The sequence below is a fragment of the Microtus oregoni genome, unplaced genomic scaffold, assembly GCF_018167655.1.
Source record: "Microtus oregoni isolate MIOR12 unplaced genomic scaffold, Mior012 000056F_ref0000123, whole genome shotgun sequence".
In the NCBI taxonomy this organism is placed as follows: Eukaryota; Metazoa; Chordata; class Mammalia; order Rodentia; family Cricetidae; genus Microtus; species Microtus oregoni.
Genome location: NW_024543832.1, coordinates 12,589,334 through 12,607,384, shown reverse-complemented (window position 1 = coordinate 12,607,384; position 18,051 = coordinate 12,589,334). Strand labels below are relative to the sequence as shown.

At 42.1% G+C, this 18,051-nt stretch overlaps 1 protein-coding gene and 1 pseudogene across 3 annotated transcripts in view; both read right to left on the bottom strand.

The window, feature by feature from the left end:
• Nucleotides 1–4,862: 4,862 nt before the first annotated feature.
• LOC121438598 (sphingomyelin synthase-related protein 1) overlaps nucleotides 4,863–18,051 on the bottom strand; it is a 50,025-nt gene continuing 36,836 nt past the window's right edge. For all 3 annotated transcript variants that reach the window (XM_041638889.1, XM_041638890.1, XM_041638891.1), the window contains 2 exons: nucleotides 9,975–10,125; nucleotides 4,863–9,600 (listed from right to left, as the gene is read on the bottom strand). In XM_041638889.1, coding sequence (XP_041494823.1) covers nucleotides 9,296–9,600; nucleotides 9,975–10,125 — 456 coding nt within the window. In that variant the 3' untranslated portion in view covers nucleotides 4,863–9,295. The remainder of the gene's footprint in view (nucleotides 9,601–9,974; nucleotides 10,126–18,051) is intronic.
• LOC121438457 lies at nucleotides 10,880–14,047 on the bottom strand (annotated as a pseudogene).

Here is an 18,051-nt window from a genome sequence, read left to right as displayed (position 1 = left end):
TCATTACAGATGGTTGTGATCCACCATGTGGTTCCTGGGAATTGAACTCAGGACCTCTGGAAGAACAGTCAGTGCTCTTAACCACTGAGCCATCTCTCCAGCCCCTGGAAATAACATTTTCAATGACAACGGGTGGCTAAGTTAAAGATTATGCTAAAAATTACTGGTCGATGTTGGCACACTTCTTTAATCCCAGCACTGTGAGCTTGAGACAAACCAGGTCTACAACCTGAGTTCCAGAGTGGTTACACAGAGAAATCGAGTCTCAGAAATCCCTCCACCCCACAAAAAAGATTATGCTCTAAGTGGGAGAAACATTCCATGTTCGATTAAATAGTCTTTCTTTTCCTCATTTACATCTTAATGCTATTCTACCGAGGAAGAAATCTGAGGTGGTTCTTCGAAGAAATTATAGGCCTTTCCAGACAGAGGAATAGTTCTGGGCTGTCCTGAATTAGAGAGCCAGCCCATGCAGGCAGTTAGAGGCTTTCTCTTCTTCTTCTCTCAATGTTTATGGGTGTTTTCCCTGTATGCAGGTCTGTGCGTCATGCATATGCCTGGTGCCCACAGGAACCAGAGGCATCAGATCCCCTGGAACTGGGGTTACAGGGAGTTGTGAACTGGTGCTGGGTATTGAATCCATTCTTTCTTGGGCTAGGAGTATGATTTACTGCTTAAGTGTATGTATCCCAGGACACATAATATCTCTTTAGTTCTTCAAAACAAAGGAAAACAAACTTCAAAGTGGAAAAACACCCTGTGCGGTTTGCTGACATTACATCAGCAATAGTGTGGATTAACAGACAAGCTCATGCATTGTTAGTAAAAAAAAAAAAAAAAAAAAAAAATAGGCTGGGTTCTTTGTTTTGCTTGGTTTTGGGTTGGTTGTTTGCTCAAGACAAGGTTTGTGTCACAGCTCTGGTTGTCCTGGAACTCACAGAGATGTGAGTTCTCTGTCTGCATCGAGTGCTGGGATTATAGGCACGCACCACCACTGCCCAGGGAAAGAATAGATTGTTATAACCTATCTTGCTTTATTCTAAGTTACATAATTTTTTAAAAGATTTATTTATTATGTATATAATGTTCTGCCTGCATGCCAGAAGAGGGCATGCATCAGGCCTCATTACAGATGGCTGTGAGCCACCATGTGGTTGCTGGGAATTGAACTCAGGACCTCTGGAAGAACAGTCAGCGCTCTTAACCTGAGTCATCTATCCAGCTCCTATACTTCAATTTTTTTTTTTTGAGACAGGATTTATGTAGTCCAGGCTGGCACGGAACTCCATATGTAGCCAAGGACTTCTGGACGAGATCCTGATCACTGTCTCCACTTCCTAAAAACTGGGATTACAGGTTTGATCCAGTAAGCTAGAAAGTACCTCTTTTAAAGATGGCTTGAAATATAAAATTTGCAAAACAAAGTTGGGCCTGGTAGCCATACTTCTTAATCCCAGCAATTTGTAAATAAAAAACAAATTTTCGTGAGTTCAAGGCCAGTCTGGTCTTCGCTGTTCCAGGACGGCCAACATTTCGCTGTGACACTGACACACACAAAAAAAAACAAAACCAAAACACTGAAAGCCACTGACTCAAGAACTTCCCTTTAGCAGCTGAGGATAGAGATAAACTGTACATATGCAAAGGAATACACCACTCTCTACCTGAGTTCCTGCTGGTTTTAAAATTTGTTGGTTTTTTTTTTTTTTTTTTTTTTTTTTTTGAGACAGGGTTTCTCTGTAGCTCTGGAGCCTGTCCTGGAACTAGCTATTGCAGACTAGGCTGAACTCACAGAGATCTGCCTGTCTCTGCCCCCCGAGTGCTGGGATTAAAGGCATGTGCCACCACCGCCCGGTTAAAATTTGTTTTTAATACTAACACTAATTGAATATTAATTACAGTTTTGATCTCAACTCATTCCTCTAAGATTTCTAAGATAGAGCCTTGGGAGACAAGGTAAGCAGACCTCCAAGTTCAAAGTAAGCCTGGCCTACAGAGTGAATTTCAGGACAGGCAGGGCTGTTACACAGAGAAATACCATCTCAAAAAAATTGAAAAATTATAATCAGAAACATCTGCACATCCTGAAGGCATCTAATTTGGAATAAATCCATGTATACTTAAAGCCCTTCCTAAAAGCATCTGTGTTAACTGCTGGTCTTGTTACAACAAAATGCCCATCCAAGTTCCTGCAGGAAGGGCTCAGTTACGGTTACAGGTCCAGTGGACACTGCCCATGAGAGGGAGGGCCAGGCAGTAATGTAAGGCCACTGGGCACATTGTGCCCAGTCAAGCAGCTGCAATAAGCACTGGGCACAGCTGACTTTCATGTTGTGATTTATTTAAAATGAACAACCTCCAAACAAGATAGTAAGAATCGCAGGCACCACTGTGGAAGTGGCAGTAAAGAACTCTTGCCTGGACAGCTGTGCTTATCAGATTTCTAAACCAGACATTTGTGTTAAAATGCTTCCCAATGCATCACTGCTATGGAAACACTCTCTAGTTGGGTCTCTGCCAGTCAAGCTCCATCAAGAACAGGTTCAAAGTTCATGCACTTTGCCCTCTCCTTAATGAAACCTGCTCAATCTGCATCTCCCAACCATTAGTTTAGATATTGTTTGCACAGTGTGGTCCAGGGCTCCTAAGGCTAGAATACAAGCAGATCAAAGCGTTCTTTATTCTGGATTAGACAAGGAGCACCCCGAGCTGGAAACACAGCGTGTAAATATCATGCTACTGTAGCTGAGGTCTCAGCACTGTCACTGGGTCCTGTCCAAAGTTACAGCTGGGGGACCTAACTGGGTTTCTTCCTAGTCACTTACTTTTTTCCTAGTATCTCCTCAAGGGCCAGCTACCATTCCCCTTCATGCTTGGGAGTCTGGCACTCCCGCGAATGACTTGGATCCAGGAAATCATAGGTTGTAGCAATTGGTAGCTACTTGTTTAGTGCCTTGACCCTCCTTACCAGGTCAAAGACTTCCTATAAGCTGTGCAGTCCCAGTTCCTTGAACTACCAAATAGTGGGGCGTCTAGAGCCTTCCTCTCCTATTGGATCTCCTGTGTACTTCTACCATCTTATTTCTCTTTTGTGGGTGCTAGGGGTTAAACTTGGGGCTTTTACCTCTCTCCTCTTGACTTACACCCCTGTCCTTATCCAAGGCTGTTTACAGAACTCCTTAGAGCTGTGCCTACAGTTTTGCTATCAGCAGTGGGTCCTCCTGGTGCCTCCATTGTAATCAGACACAAACTCTAACAGTTCCCTGACATAGACAAGTAAACCTGACTTTGAGCAACTCTTTAAAGATTACATTGTGTGTGTCAGGGAAGGAGCATTAATGCCAAGGTACTCTTGTGGAGGGCAGAGGACAACCTGCAGTTCTTGACTCTCTCCTCTTACCTTGTGGATCCTCCAGGCAGAACTCAGGTCACCAGGCTTGGTGGCAAGTGCCTTTACTCACCCACTCACCTTGTTTGCCTTGATTCTTTTGTCTTTCACCCCCAATAACAGTAGTTCTCAACCTTCCTAATGCTGTAACCCTTTAACACAGTTTCTCATGTTGTGGTGACCCCCCACCATAAAATTACTTTCGTTGCTACTTCATAACTGTAATTTTGCTACTGTTATAAATTGTAAAACAAATGTCTGATATGCAGGGTATCTGATATGTGACCCCTGTGAAAGGGTTGTTCGACTCCCAAAGGTGTCTTGGTACACAGGTTTAGAACCCTTGCTCTAAACCTTTGCTGAAGTCTTTGACTCGTCCTTCAAGGATTTAAGTTCTGCATACTCACTGAACCTGAACTTCCTAAGTGAGCGCATACTCACTTCCAAACTACCAGTAGATAGGGACAGCTTGCTGCTGCCTCAGTGATTCCCAAACATTTTCTTCCCCTCTGTCAAGTCCTTTTTACTGAGAAGTCTCAGTATGGCTCAGTGGGTAAAAGCACTAGTCACAAAAGCCTGAGGGAGGGCCTGAGTTTTACCCCTGTAACCCTTGTCAGAGGAAAAGTAGGAGAGAACCAATCCCACGAGTCATCCACCAGACTCCACACAGCATAAGGCAACAGGAAATGAACACACACACTAATAAACAGGTACTCTTCCCTTGGAGTCCTTTCTTCTCTGCAGAGTTCCTTTTCGCTTTTAAAAACAAGATGCAGCCAGGCGGTGGTGGTGTATGCCTTTAATCCCAGTGCTTGGGAGGCAGAGGCAGGCGGATCTCTGGGAGTTCGAGGCCAGCCAGGTCTAGTTCCAGGACAGGCTCCAAAGCTACAGAGAAACCCTGTCTCAAAAACAAAACAAAACAAAACAAAACAAACAAGATGCGTGCTGCTTTTCTGCCGTCTTCCAGCTGGAACAAAGACCCTATTTTGCCCACCTAACTTCTACCAGTAAGCAATGTCCCCAACTCTCGACTCCTTATTTTATAACAGGCAAATGATTCCCTGAGATAACTAAATGCCACACACGACATCCTACAGTTTTAAAGTTGCTATTCGGCCAGTGAGAAGACTCAGTAGGTAAACGCACAGGCCACCAAACCTGACAACCCGAGGCCCAACAGTGATCAGCTCCTCCAAGTTGTCTTCTGACCTCCACGTGTGTACTGCGTAGTGTACGTAAAATTTTTTTTCTTTTCAAGCTGCAGCACTGAAACACAGGGGTGGGGGAGGATGACAACTAAGATTCCATGGCACCTGACAGTGCTAGCACTTAGGGGGCTGATGCAGGCGAACGGCAAGGAAAGCCAGGAAGTGCACAGAAGCTGCAGACCAGAGCACACTACATAGCAAGATTCTGTCTGAAACAACAAAGACACACTATATTAACAGTGCAGGATATCTAAATAAGCTGCAAGTCAACTTTCAAACGTTTTATTTTTAGTGTTTTAAAACATTTTAATACAACAAAGATATAAAATAATATATTAGTTAAATCTGGATTTAATTTAGAATCAGATATTTACTTATATACAACACTGTGCTTCAAGGTATGGCTACCACAGGAACTTTCATATCTTCAAGTAACACTAGTTTTTCTGTGGAAAGGGAGACACGCCCAGCTTAGTCCACACAAACTGCTTCTTTACTGAGTTAGGTTCACCTCCTTTGTTCCATATCAGAAACTTTCATTATCCTAACAATTCACGAATTCTTCAATGAAAAATTATTAAAATTAAACATTTTAAAGATGTTAATAACAACAGGCTTTTTAGTTTTTCAGATAATCCAGTAGCTCAGATTAAAAGAGATGTGAAATAACAATGAAGAAAACAAGCAACTTCATAATATTCCTTCTCCTGTCGAAGCACAAAGCTTCCTTCTGCCGAGACAGGAGACACACACTAGAGGCCTTTGATTAACACAGTAGAACAACGTATCCTCAGAACAACCTAGTGTAGCTGGGGAATAGCTTAGAGTTCACAGGCATTTGTACTGACTGGACTGGATAACAACATTAGTTATGTGAACTGACAGGTGACCCAACAAGCCCTTCTACAACACTTCCAGCCGTTTACAGCTCTGTGAGGAGAGACAAACAGAATCTTCCCACCGGTCGGTTGGCTGAAGCTCTCTGAGCACTAATGGGATTCACCAATCCCCAGCCGCAGAGGTACAGGGTGGGGATGACCGAGGCCAAGCTCGGCTCCGAATAAACAGCAGCTGTCTAAACCGTGTAAAGTTGTCATTAAACTGACATGCTTTGGCGGCTTTCACACTGGATGAAGAAAAGCAAATAAACTATTCTTTTTTTTTTTTTTTTAAAGCAATGCTCAGGGGTCTTAGGGATGCCTGAATCTAATGGGACAACCCTGGAGCACCGAGGGCCCTGGATCTAGTGGGACAGCCCTGGAGTGCTGCTTTGCAGAGTGTAGGACTTGAACAGGTTGCATCTTCTCATGAAATCAGGGTTTGTTTTTGTTTTTTTTAATATTTATTTATTATTTATTATGTATACAATATTCTGTCTGTGTGTATGCCTGCAGGCCAGGAGAGGGCACCAGACCCCGTTACCGATGGTTGTGAGCCACCATGTGGTTGCTGGGAATTGAACTCAGGACCTTTGGAAGAGCAGGCAATGCTCTTAACCTCTGAGCCATCTCTCCAGCCCCGCAAATAAACTATTCTAAGGAGTGCTCTTGTCTCCAAGGGCTGAGAACCTTAGCGGGCTGACAGGTGCTTTCACTGCTTTGACTATGGGATCTCTTTCTACAAAAGACTATCAAATAATTAAGTGTATTAAATCAGGGAATTTAAGTCAAGAACACCATAAACATTCTTAAGGATTTTAGCTCTAGAATCTTTAAGTGATAAAACTGCTTTTTGCTAAATATGATCAATGCAGGTTTTTGTCATGAATTTGAACTTAATCCGAGCACGGGAGGTAAAGACAGGTGGATCCCTGAGTTTGAGGCTACCCTAATCTACAGACTGAATTCCAGGACAGCCCAGGCAATACAGAGAAGCCCTGCCTCAAAAACAAAAAATAACTTAAAAAATTAAAAAAAAAAGGGGGGTGGGGAAGACAAGTTTTGCACACGTTCCTAAAACAGGCTGCTTCCTCTCTGCTGTAAGAGGATCTGCTCCTCTCATCTCTGCCAGCTCTCGGCCCTAACGGGCAGGCAGGAGGGCCGTCACTCACAGTGCCGATGGTAAGCTCTTGGCAGTGGTTTTTCTAGTTTGTTAAATTGACTGATTCTAAGACGTAGCCTATTGCTTTCGATTTGGAAGATCATTAACATTTAGAACCAGCATGATTAAAAGTATTTTTGTCATAGCAAGTCTGGTCAGACAGGACTGGAGGACAGCCTATTGGGAAGTACAACCCAGACAAAAAAGGTTTCTGCCTCATTCCTTTCCTACCAGCTCCCTTTCAATAAGATGCCCTGCCTTGCCCCGTAAAACAGAGCTGAGGATGTAGATCAATAGCTAGCTGAGCCCTTGCCGGGCACACACAGCCCTAGGTTTAGCACCACAGGGAGGGCAACAACACTGTTTCTAGAACATAGGCAATCCATCAAGGTCTTCTTACAGTACACCTAGTTGGAATCCCCAAACTCAAAACCTTTCCTTCCTTCTGTACTAAGTTGTTAACGATGAAATGCTCGTACAACTGCAGAATCAACTACAAGATTCAAAGGCATGGAGCCTCTCCATCCAGCCACATCCTGCCCAGAATGTAAACATAAACTCTATTTTCTCTACAGTTAAGATTTCAACAAGAGAAAACGTGCAAAGACAAAAACTGAAAACTAACTGAGACCCGAAGATGATTACCTCATGTAAATGCTCTTATAATAGTTAACAGCTTACTATCTAGCCTACCTTTCCTCAAACATTGGGAGTGACCGTGAGGCCACTCACAAGGACACTGCGGGCTGCAATAGCGCAGCAAAGCTATCTGCATTTACTTTTGTATTTTGTTCTACAATAATCCATATGAGGAGAGAAGCCTGATGTTAAGACATTTACCATGAATATAGTTAACATTTTAAAATTCATGTTGACACGTGTTTCTGGAATAGTCTCCGAAAGCCAACCCTAGCTCCCCTAGCTAAGTTGGGTTTGACATGCTATGTCAGGGGATGGGGGTGAGAGGGTGGCAGTAATGGCCTCTGACCACAAGTCAAACCACTTAAACATGCACGGAAAACCTTTACCCCGTGATTATGTAATCTCTTTACATGAGATATTGGCATTTTTGACCCTGGCTTGTAACAGAATCAGCAATTTAAAACACTGTAAGATTCTGCAGTATAAGATTTAAAAACATAATCAAACTTGAGTCGCCTCACATCTTTTCTCAAGTCATAAACGAGTGCTCTCTCCAGCAGACCCGGAGCGTGGTTGTGCAGCGCGGGCTGAAACCTGCCTGCCTAATATCCCTTTCCTGCCTGATTCACCCAGGTAGCTTCAGAGAGGGTGGGACTATGACTCCAATTGCAATAATGAATATTTCATCCACACAGAGAAGAAACAGATGTCTGCTGTGGTCTAACTGTGACCTCAGCATGCCAGCACCTCCTCAAAGTCCGTGTATTGAAATGGAATGTAAAAACCACACAATTAGTATCCCACTTGTTTACGTTGAAAGTCAATTTCCAATTCTACAACCAGGTTAAGGTCAAAGCTAAAGTGACAGATGGTATCAGAGGTAAAATTAATCACCGAAGGTAATTTTCTAATGCAAACAGAGCTAATTCGTTTTAGTTCTTGACTGCCAAATTAAAACTATAGAAAGAATGTATGTACACAATTATTTTTAAGATAAAAAGCAACAAGCTTTTAGTGTCCAAATATGTCTCAGACTGTTTACTTTCAACAGTCAAAACTGAGATATTTCAGGAAAATAAAACAAAAATCCCCACAGCGCTAACACTATGCCTACAACCTGCAGAATTTTTTCACTAGAAGAAAGACTTCTTTGCATGCACATTTACTTATTTACTGACATAAGAACTTCAACATCTGGTAAAACCCTCTTACTTGTCTCACTAAGTCACATCATTAAGAAAAGCATATACTGGGCTGTCATCTGCCCTGTAACACAAATTTACTCCAGACACTTACAGCACTAAAATGACCCCACTTTACTATTACGAAGGCGGCTGTTTCCCTCATGAGTCCTTCCTATTGTTCACACTGAAGCTTTAAAACAAAACAGGAACTGCACCTATGGTGAAAATGCTGACCCCACATTTGCATCGGTGGGAAGGCCAATGACACCTGACCAGCATGTCACCACCACACACGTGGCCCCTTGCATTCTCTTCTTGTTTCACACCAATTGCTGTGTTCAATACGCTTTTCTTAAAAATGGTTCAAAGGGCAAAACATGTTTACCAGTAAGACAATCACTTTCCAGACAGACACAGATTAGCTCAAGGAAGAAGTGAGACTGGTTCACCCACTAGGGGGAAAGAGCTTCAAAAAATATTTGACTTGAGTCCTACTGAAAATCAATAAAAATCCATCAACCAGCCCAAGCTGATGTGTTTGAGCTCAGTAAGCAAACACTCAGCATACACATCACCCACACACTGGGTCTTCCTGCAAAGAAGGAGGGGCAGGAAATCCCTCCTGGAGCTCTTTGTTTAAACAGCTAGGTGAGGAGTCTTGGTTGCTCTTTCTTGAGTTTTATAGTCACAGACTTGCTCAGAACGGGAAATCTGTCAACATATAAGCCAAAAATGCAACATATCCAGGAACAACCTGGGACAAAGCAAAGTTACTCATTTTCATTCCGTAACTACTGTATATTTAACAACAAACTCATTACAGAGATACGTCTTCATCCAATTAGTCTTTTCATTATTGCCGGTTTAGAAAAAGGCCAACAATATTCATTAGGTACTGTGCCATTAACATTGCATTCAAAGAAAGAAAACATAGGAAACCAAATTCTTGCTCTCCTACTCTGATGATACGCTCTGGTATTGGCCAGAGTATGGTAGTACAAAAAGAGTCTCGTTGTGATATAAAAGGCAATAAACACATCAATGGAATAATGTTCGTGGGCAGCCAAGATGAAGAAGATTCCAAAGAGGTTGAGAACCCAGGACAGAGTATGCAAGAAATTCCAGCTTCTTGGTGTATCTAGGAGAAGGACAGAAGGATCATTTAAAAACACATTTCTTCCAAAGCTTCTTGGTCACATGCTTCTCAGGGTAGGCTACAAGCTGTTGCTCCCCAATCTGCTATGTGCCCCCAGCCCTGTCTCATGTGGTTCAGGCTGCCCTGAACTGCTTGTGTAGCTGAGGATGAACTGGAACTTCTGGGACGACAGGCATGTGCCATCACATGTTTTTATGCGGTGCTGAGGATCATGCATGACAGACCAGCACTCCACCAAGTAACTGCCAACCCCAGCCCAACTGCCTATTTATTCTTCCTAGGACTTAACATCCTCCCCATTTCCTCCTCTGCAACCAGCTGTCTGATATGTACAGAAGCATTGAAGACATACTTACATTCCGTGACAAAAAAATTCAGCATGGTTAGAACAACTGTGTGGCCACTGAACATGTAATCTCCACAAGTGTGGACACCAGTCAGGGTCATACCAAAGCCGCTCCAAATGGCAAATGCCCGGTGTAGTTTCTCCCACACACTTCCATATATCTATAAAGAAATCTTTGAATTAGTTCTTCAAATGCTTAGAGAGGTTCCAAGATTCCCCAGATCCATTATGGGAAGGGAATTCGTGAGGAATGATTCATTCAGGCAAAGGCAAACCCAATTAATTCAAAGTGGGTCCAGAGTGACCAAAAGCTTTCCTAGCCTCAGAAAATGCTGCTAATTAAGTGAGATCACAGTAATTCGAGCTCCTTTCTAGTAGAGTCCTCGAGAGTGAAAACATCCAGCTGGGCATGCAACATATGCTGAAGGGGCTTGAGCACAGGCTGGTCTACATACTGAGTTTCAGGACAGCCAGGGGCATAGAGAGAGCACATCTCAAGACAACAAAAGCAAAAAGTGGAAAGTGAAAAGGTCAAAGTCAAGAATGATGTGACATGTCCATAACCCAACACTTCATAGTCAGAGGCAGGAGGATCAAGAGTCCAAGGCTATATTCTCAAAGACATAGGCCAGCCAAGGTTACAAGAATACCCCTAAATTTTATTTTAATTTATTTGCTTATTTTTATCCCACAATGCCTATGCTTAAATCTATATTAAAATCTTTATTTTATTTTTGTTTTTTCGAGACAGGGTTTCTTTGTGCTATTCCCAACAGTGAAAGAAAGGCTAACCCTCCAGCACTGTAGGAAAGGGATGTCTTAGATCACACCAAGTTTTGTGTTTAAGCACGAATAGAGTACAAGAAATTTTCTTCTGGCTGCCCAGCGCAGCCTGGCAGAAAAATGATCCAGTATTTACTTCTGCTTAGAGAAATAGTATTTGTTCTTTTGGACACCAGGCTCAAGGGTATCACTGCCAGGTTTCCAGCCAGCTGGGCACACTTCGCCATGTTTGTCAGTGAACTGGAAGGCCTGGACTAGTCTCAGAATCTCATCTACAGAGCAGCCAACAGGAAGATCATTTACAGTGATCTGTCGAAGGGTACCTTTATCATCAATAATAAAGAGGCCCCTGAAAGAGATACCTTCATCAGCCTTTAAGACTCCATAATCCTGAGCAATGGTGTGCTTGGGATCTGATACCAAAGGAAATGTTCATAGGTCCCAATCCTCCTTGTTTTTGGGTGTATTAATCCATGCCAGATGACAGAAGTGAGAATCCACAGAAGCTCCAATCACTTGGCAGTTCAGTTTCTTAAATTCTTCTGCCCTATCACTGAAAACAATGATCTCGGTAGGGTACATAAAAGTAAAATCAAGAGGGTGACAGAAGAATGTGTTCTATTTTCCTCATTTAGGCTGATATCTTGAATTGTCTGTCGATCTGGTATAACAGCTGCGGCTTTGAAGTTAGGGCTGAGTCACAGGTCTCAAGAGGAAGAAACAGTTACAGGAAGGAAAGAAGATGACCCTGTATATACATTTCTAATATTGTTTAAGGTATTGTACCTATGCAACTCATTTAACAATGTAATGCAAAGTTTTAGCCCTTGAAAGTTATTATTACTATTTAGGACAATAACAAATATTGGTCAGTAGTAGTCAATCACTTATTACAACTGAACTTGTAGTCATATTAGGTATGTTTTCAAGGTCAAACATATACTTTAGATAGACAGGTCATCTTCAAACACTTCAGAGATCTGCAGAATATGGCATTTAAGAAGTTTTAATAACACAGGTTCTTTTTTTATGATCACGAGTCATGTCTGCTCCTGGCAGCACAAATGTACCTCAGAAAAGATGATGGTCATCAAAAACTCCATAGGGCATTTGCTTTCTTTGTAGCAAAAGTAAGCCACTGGGCAAGAAAGTGTCCTTGCCTTGACTACTGGCAGTATGCTGTCTAAATTGGAAAAGCAGGACACAAAAAAAGGACTGCTGAATTTTGCCAAGACAAGGTAGGACAATCCTTCAAAAAATCATGCTTCATAGAAAAGTCTGTCAAATATTCTAGGCCTATAGGCCAAAGATGGATGCCCCAACATTACAGAGGAACCTTGGGTAACTGTCCAGGCAGCCAGCTGTTTCTGTCATTTCTCACATTTTTTTGGAAGTTGCTTGCTCGCACTTCCTGCTTTACTTGGCTAATGTTTTCTTCTTGGGTCTCTGAGGGACTAAACACACGACAGCTACAGTCTCCTTGTTTACTAGACTCAGAAAAGAAAATCACTAAGGAAATGTAAAGTGTGTAGGTTGAGAGACATAAAAAGATAACTTTGGGTTGGTAATGCAAGTTAGAATGGAAAATTAGGTATAAAATTTGACTCAGTAGGATAGACAACAGAGTATTTTCTTTGAATTTGTCAGATGCAAATGGACTAGACATTGTTGATGTACTTAGTGCCCATATATATATCGTTGGGTACTTATTATATATCGTTTTCTTACATTAGTTATAGCCTTATTTTATTTTTTATAATTTTTTATTTACAAAAAAGAGAAATGTGGTAATATTTTGTTTGTGCTTTAACAAATAAAGCTTGCCTGAAGATAAGAGTGTGGAGCTAGTCACACTAGTTAGCCATAGAGGCCAGGCAGTAGTGGCACACACCTTAATTCCAGCACTCAGGAGACAGAGTGGATCTCTTGAGTTCAAAGCCACCCTGGGCTACATGAGATTGAATCAGTCTAAAAGAGAAACAGAGCCTTTGACCCCAGCACTTGGGAGCACACGTCTTTAATCCCAGTACTAAGGAGGTGGAGACAGGAATGATATGGTTGGGTGGAGAGAGCAATATAAGGTGGGAGGAGACAGGAGTTCAAAGCATTCAGCCTGAGGACTTGTTGAGACAGGATACCCCATTTGGTCTGAGGATTTGTAGAGGTAAGGACTAGTGGCTGGCTGATCTGCTTCTCTGATCTTTCAGCTTTTACTCACTAATATCTGACTATTAAGACCCATTAGAAATCATGCCACAGAAAAACTGTCTGGATGACAAGATATGCAAATTAGCTTTGTGCTGCTAAATTTCAAAACCAATCTTGGTTTTATGATTTTAAACCATTAATTTATCAAAAATGAAATGCCCGTGGATCTCACTGTAACGGATTTGGCTCTGGTTATTATCCCCATAACACTCTACTCTGAGACTGCTATAAATAATGTAGGTCAATAATAATAATATAGGCCTATGGATCTCACTGTAAGGGATTTGACTCTGGTTATTATCCCCATAACACTCTACTTTTGAGACTGCTATAAGTAATGTAGGTCAATAGGCAGGCTGCATTATGCTTCAAAGCAATTAGCAGCATTTAGGGCAGATTTGGATGGAAATAGCCATACATAACTATAATAAAGAAAAGTCACCAGAAACAGAAAGAGGACTGTCCACAGTGGAGAGTGACGTCTAATTTCTTCTTGTAGCACAAGCTGCAGCTACGTGCACAAAGATCCAGCCTTCTCTTCAGTGGCTGTCCCCTGATAGTTCCCTTCAAGCACAGGAAATTCTTTTATCTGCATAACAAGCTTATGTTATGTTCCACCTTAAATATATTCCTTTGATATCTTTGGATCTGGCTGTTCAGAAAACTGCACTCAGTAAGGGCTTTAAAAATCCCTCCGTGTGGGCTGGAGAGATGGCTCAGCAGTTAAGAGCATTGCCTGCTCTTCCAAAGGTCCTGAGTTCAATTCCCAGCAACCACATGGTGGCTCACAACCATCTGTAATGAGGTCTGGAACCCTCTTCTGGCCCACAGGCATACACACAGACAGAATATTGTATACATAATAAATAAATATTAAAAAAAATCCCTCCGTGTATAAAAAGAAGCATCTATCTACATTAGCTAATTAAGCAAAAGATGCAAACACAAAAGCATTCTTTGAGATCTCCAGATCTGCCTTTAGCAGGAGGCAGAGACTGAGGGTCTGAATCCTCCAGCCTAGACAGAGATGACACATGTGTCCATGTGTTGTTACCTGAAAAATCTTGTCTGGATAATAAGGCTGCCATTCATGGCCAAGGAGGTCCTCTCCTGAACTTGCCACACCTCCAGAAGCCTCCTGTCTCTTATTCCTTTATATAATGAAAAACAAATTTCAACACTCTGGCAGATTCCCCTACTTTGTACATGGCTCTGGAGGTATTATCAAATTTGTATGCCTTTTCTTCTAGTAATCTATTGAGACTAAAACTGTCAAACTTTCAGAGGGAAAGCACACAACTTCATTACAGTTTGTTCCTAATCAATTACTATACTTTCGGGGGAAAATGTTTTTGCCTTCACGTCAAACCACATATGGTATAATTTCAGGAGATTAGGTTCTTATATAAACGAAAAGTGAACAAAGTGGCATGCTGTAGGAATGAAAACCCAGCCTCCACCTCCAGTCAAATGCGGTATTGTCATCACTTCCAGAGACTGCTCACAACTGCTGTGACAGTTACATCACGCAACTCGGAACCATGCAGCTGTTCTAAAACAGCTAGAGGATCTTCTCGTTGAAGGTCAAGGACTCCTCAGCAGCACAAGGAGGCTCAAAGCAGGACAAAAGCTCGAATTGAGCATCTACCTCACTTCCTGTGGATGAGTCGCAAGCTTAACTCTGCTCAAAGGCATGTTAGACATGGCTCTACTCAGTTTATTTTCTCTCCCTTCAAAGCTAAAATGATGGTACAAAGAAAGCTAAGGATGAGAACTGAGATGCTTTACTGTAAGCCATCTCAGTATCCCTTCCAGACCCACGGCCCGAAATTTGCAGTCCATTGGAGCCTCACTGACAGGTCACCCCATCATGAGATCACCCTCAAGCAAGACTAGTCACCTCATGGGAACTGGCTTTTTCCCTCAGGCAATAACAAGAACTGAGGTACCAACCAGACCACACTTAGACCAAGGAGGCCTTATTACGTGTACTTCTTGCTCTCACTCCAACTTCTCCTCTACTTAAACCTAAAGTTGTTATCAGTACTGATTTTGGAGGTCACTGGACTCCTCTGTCTGCTCCTCTTTCCCAAGTGGCCACAATGACTGAATCTCTCTGTCTTCTATCACTTAACTGGTACACTGGGATAGGTGACTCAGTTTAGTCTGCTGGGACTTAGGGAGAGGGCTCTGTGATTAAGAATATGTACTGTTCTTTCAAAGGACCCTAATCACTTCCCAGCACCCATGAATGATGGCTCCCAACTGCAGCTCCAAGAAATCCAACACCTCTGGTCTTTGTGGGATTCACTATGGCAGTGGTTCTCAACCTTCCTAATGATGCGACCTTTTAACAGTTCCTCATGTTGAGGTGACTCCAACCATAAAATTATTTTCATTGCCACCTCATAACCGTAATTTTGCTAGTTATAAACTGTAATGTAAATAATTGATATGCAGGATATCTGTTATGTGAGCACTATAAAAGGGTTGTTCAACCTGCAAAAGGGTCAAACAGATTATGCGCTACAGGTTGAAAATCAGTGCACTACGTGGTTCAGCTGTTCTTGAATTTGCCACACACAGCCTTCTGAGTGCTGGGATTATAGGTACGAACTGCCACGTCCAGTTACTGATGACTGTTTCAGTGCAGTTTTGCTCTGATAAGTAAAGGCCTGAGTGGGTCTAGCTAGAAGGTTCAGTGTGTAGAGGCACTCCTGGGCAGGCCCAATGACTGGAGTTCAATTTCTGGGTCTCACCAAGCAGCAGGAGAGAAGTGGCTCTCGAGAGCTGTCCTCTGAACCACACACTCATGCTGAGGCAGGTGTACGCCTGCACTTGCATATGTGCACACACACACTCTCTTTAATATTTTTTTCCTTTTGTTTTTTTGAGACAAAGTTTCTCTGTAGCTTTGGAGCCTGTCCTGGAACTCCCTCTGTAGATCAGGCTGGCCTCTAACCCAGATATCCACCTGCCTCTGCCTCCTGAGTGCTAGGATTAAAGGCATGCACCAACATCACCAGGCAACACCCCCTAAATTTAAAATATTTTTGATGAATATTTTTGAGTGATATCTGGAAACCAAAAGCAAACATGGATAATGTTCATTGCACTGCTTCAGAAAGAAAGGATACTTAAAAAGTACAAAGTTACCAAAGGCAATCTACAGATTCAATGCAACGCCCAGCAAAATTCTTCAAAGACCTCGAAAGAATGGTACCCAACTTCATATGGAAAAGCAAAAAACCCAGGATAGCCAAAATAATCATATACAATAAAAGAACTACTGGAGGCATCACAATCACTGACTTCAAACTCTACTACAGTACTGAAAACAGCCTGGTATTGGCATAAGAACAGACAGGAGGACCAATGGAACTGAATAGAAGACCCAGATCAGACAGAGGTCTGAGCTCCAAAATATTCAAAGAACTCAAGAAATTGGACACAAAAAGATCACATAATCCAATAAAAAAAATGGAGTAAGACCTAAACAGAGAACTCTCAACAGAGGAATCTAAAATGGCTGAAAGATAATGTTCGATATCCTTAGTCATCAGAGAAATGCAAATCAGAACAACTCTGAGGCCGGGCGGTGGTGGCGCACGCCTTTAATCCCAGCACTTGGGAGGCAGAGGCAGGCGGATCTCTGTGAGTTCGAGACCAGCCTGATCTACAAGAGCTAGTTCCAGGACAGGCTCCAAAACCACAGAGAAACCCTGTCTCGAAAAACCAAAATAAATAAATAAATAAATATATATTTATTTATATATATATTTATTTATATATATATAACTCTGAGATTCCATCTTACACCTGTAACGATGGCCAAGATAAAAAACACTGATGACAACTTATGCTGGAGAGGTTGTGGGGAAAAGGGAACACTTCTGCATTGCTGGTGGGAATGCAAGCTGGTACAGCCCCTTTGGATGTCAGTGTGGTGATTTCTCAGAAAATTAGGAAACAACCTTCCTCAAGACTCAGTAATACCACTTTTGGGTATATATCCAAAGGATGCTCAATCGTGCCACAAGGACATGTGCTCAACTATGTTCATAGCAGCTTTGTTTGTCAGAGCCAGAACCTGGAAACAACCTAAATGCCCCTCGACCGAAGAACGGATAAGGAAAATGTGGTACATTTACACAATGGAATACTACACAGCAGAAAAAAAGGACATCTTGAATTTTGCAGGAAAATGGATGGAGCTAGAAAACATTATTTTGAGTGAGGTAACCCAGACACAGAAAGACAATTACCACATGGATTCACTCATAGGTGCTTTTTAAACATAAAGCAAAGAAAACCAGTCTACAAATCACAATCCAAGAGAACTTAGACAGCAATGAGGACACTAAGAGAGACTTACATAGATCTAATCCAGATGCAAAGTAGAAGAAAGTAGAAAAAGACAAGATCTTCTGAGTAAATTGGGAGCATGGAGACCTTGGGGGAGGGTTGAAGTGGGGAGGGGGAGAGTCAGGGAGGGGAGCAGAGAAAAATGTAGAGCTCAATAAATATCAGTTTTTTAAAAAAAAAGGTTACAAAGTTACTATGTGCTCTTTACAAAAAAAGTAACTAAGGAGACTGGGGAGATGGGTAAAGTGCTTCTATGCAAATGTGCCTTGAGTTCAGATCCCTAGAACCCATGCCAAGACAAAACCTAAAAGGCTAGTTGGATACAATGACCCATTGGTAATCCCAGTATGAAGAGGAGGAGACAAGAATTCCCCAGAGTCGCTGGATGTTAGCTGAACTGGTGCATGCTGAAATGCCTCAGTATATAAGGTGGAGATTGATCAAGAAAAGAACCTGACACTAACCTCAGGCCTTACCCAGACATACAAGATAAAGAATAATACAGCAGTAACTTAACCCTAAATTACAGATCCACCTTTGAAATTCATCCTTCAGTTGAAGGATGTCCATCAATGTCAACTTATTGGAGTAAATACAAACTCTACATAAAAATGATTTGTGCTGCTGGAGGTAGCCAACACTTCTAATCCTAGCAGTTGTGAGGCAGAGACAGAAGAATCTCTGTGAGTTCCAGGCCAGCCTGTGTTCTAGGCTATCCAGAGTTGCATAGA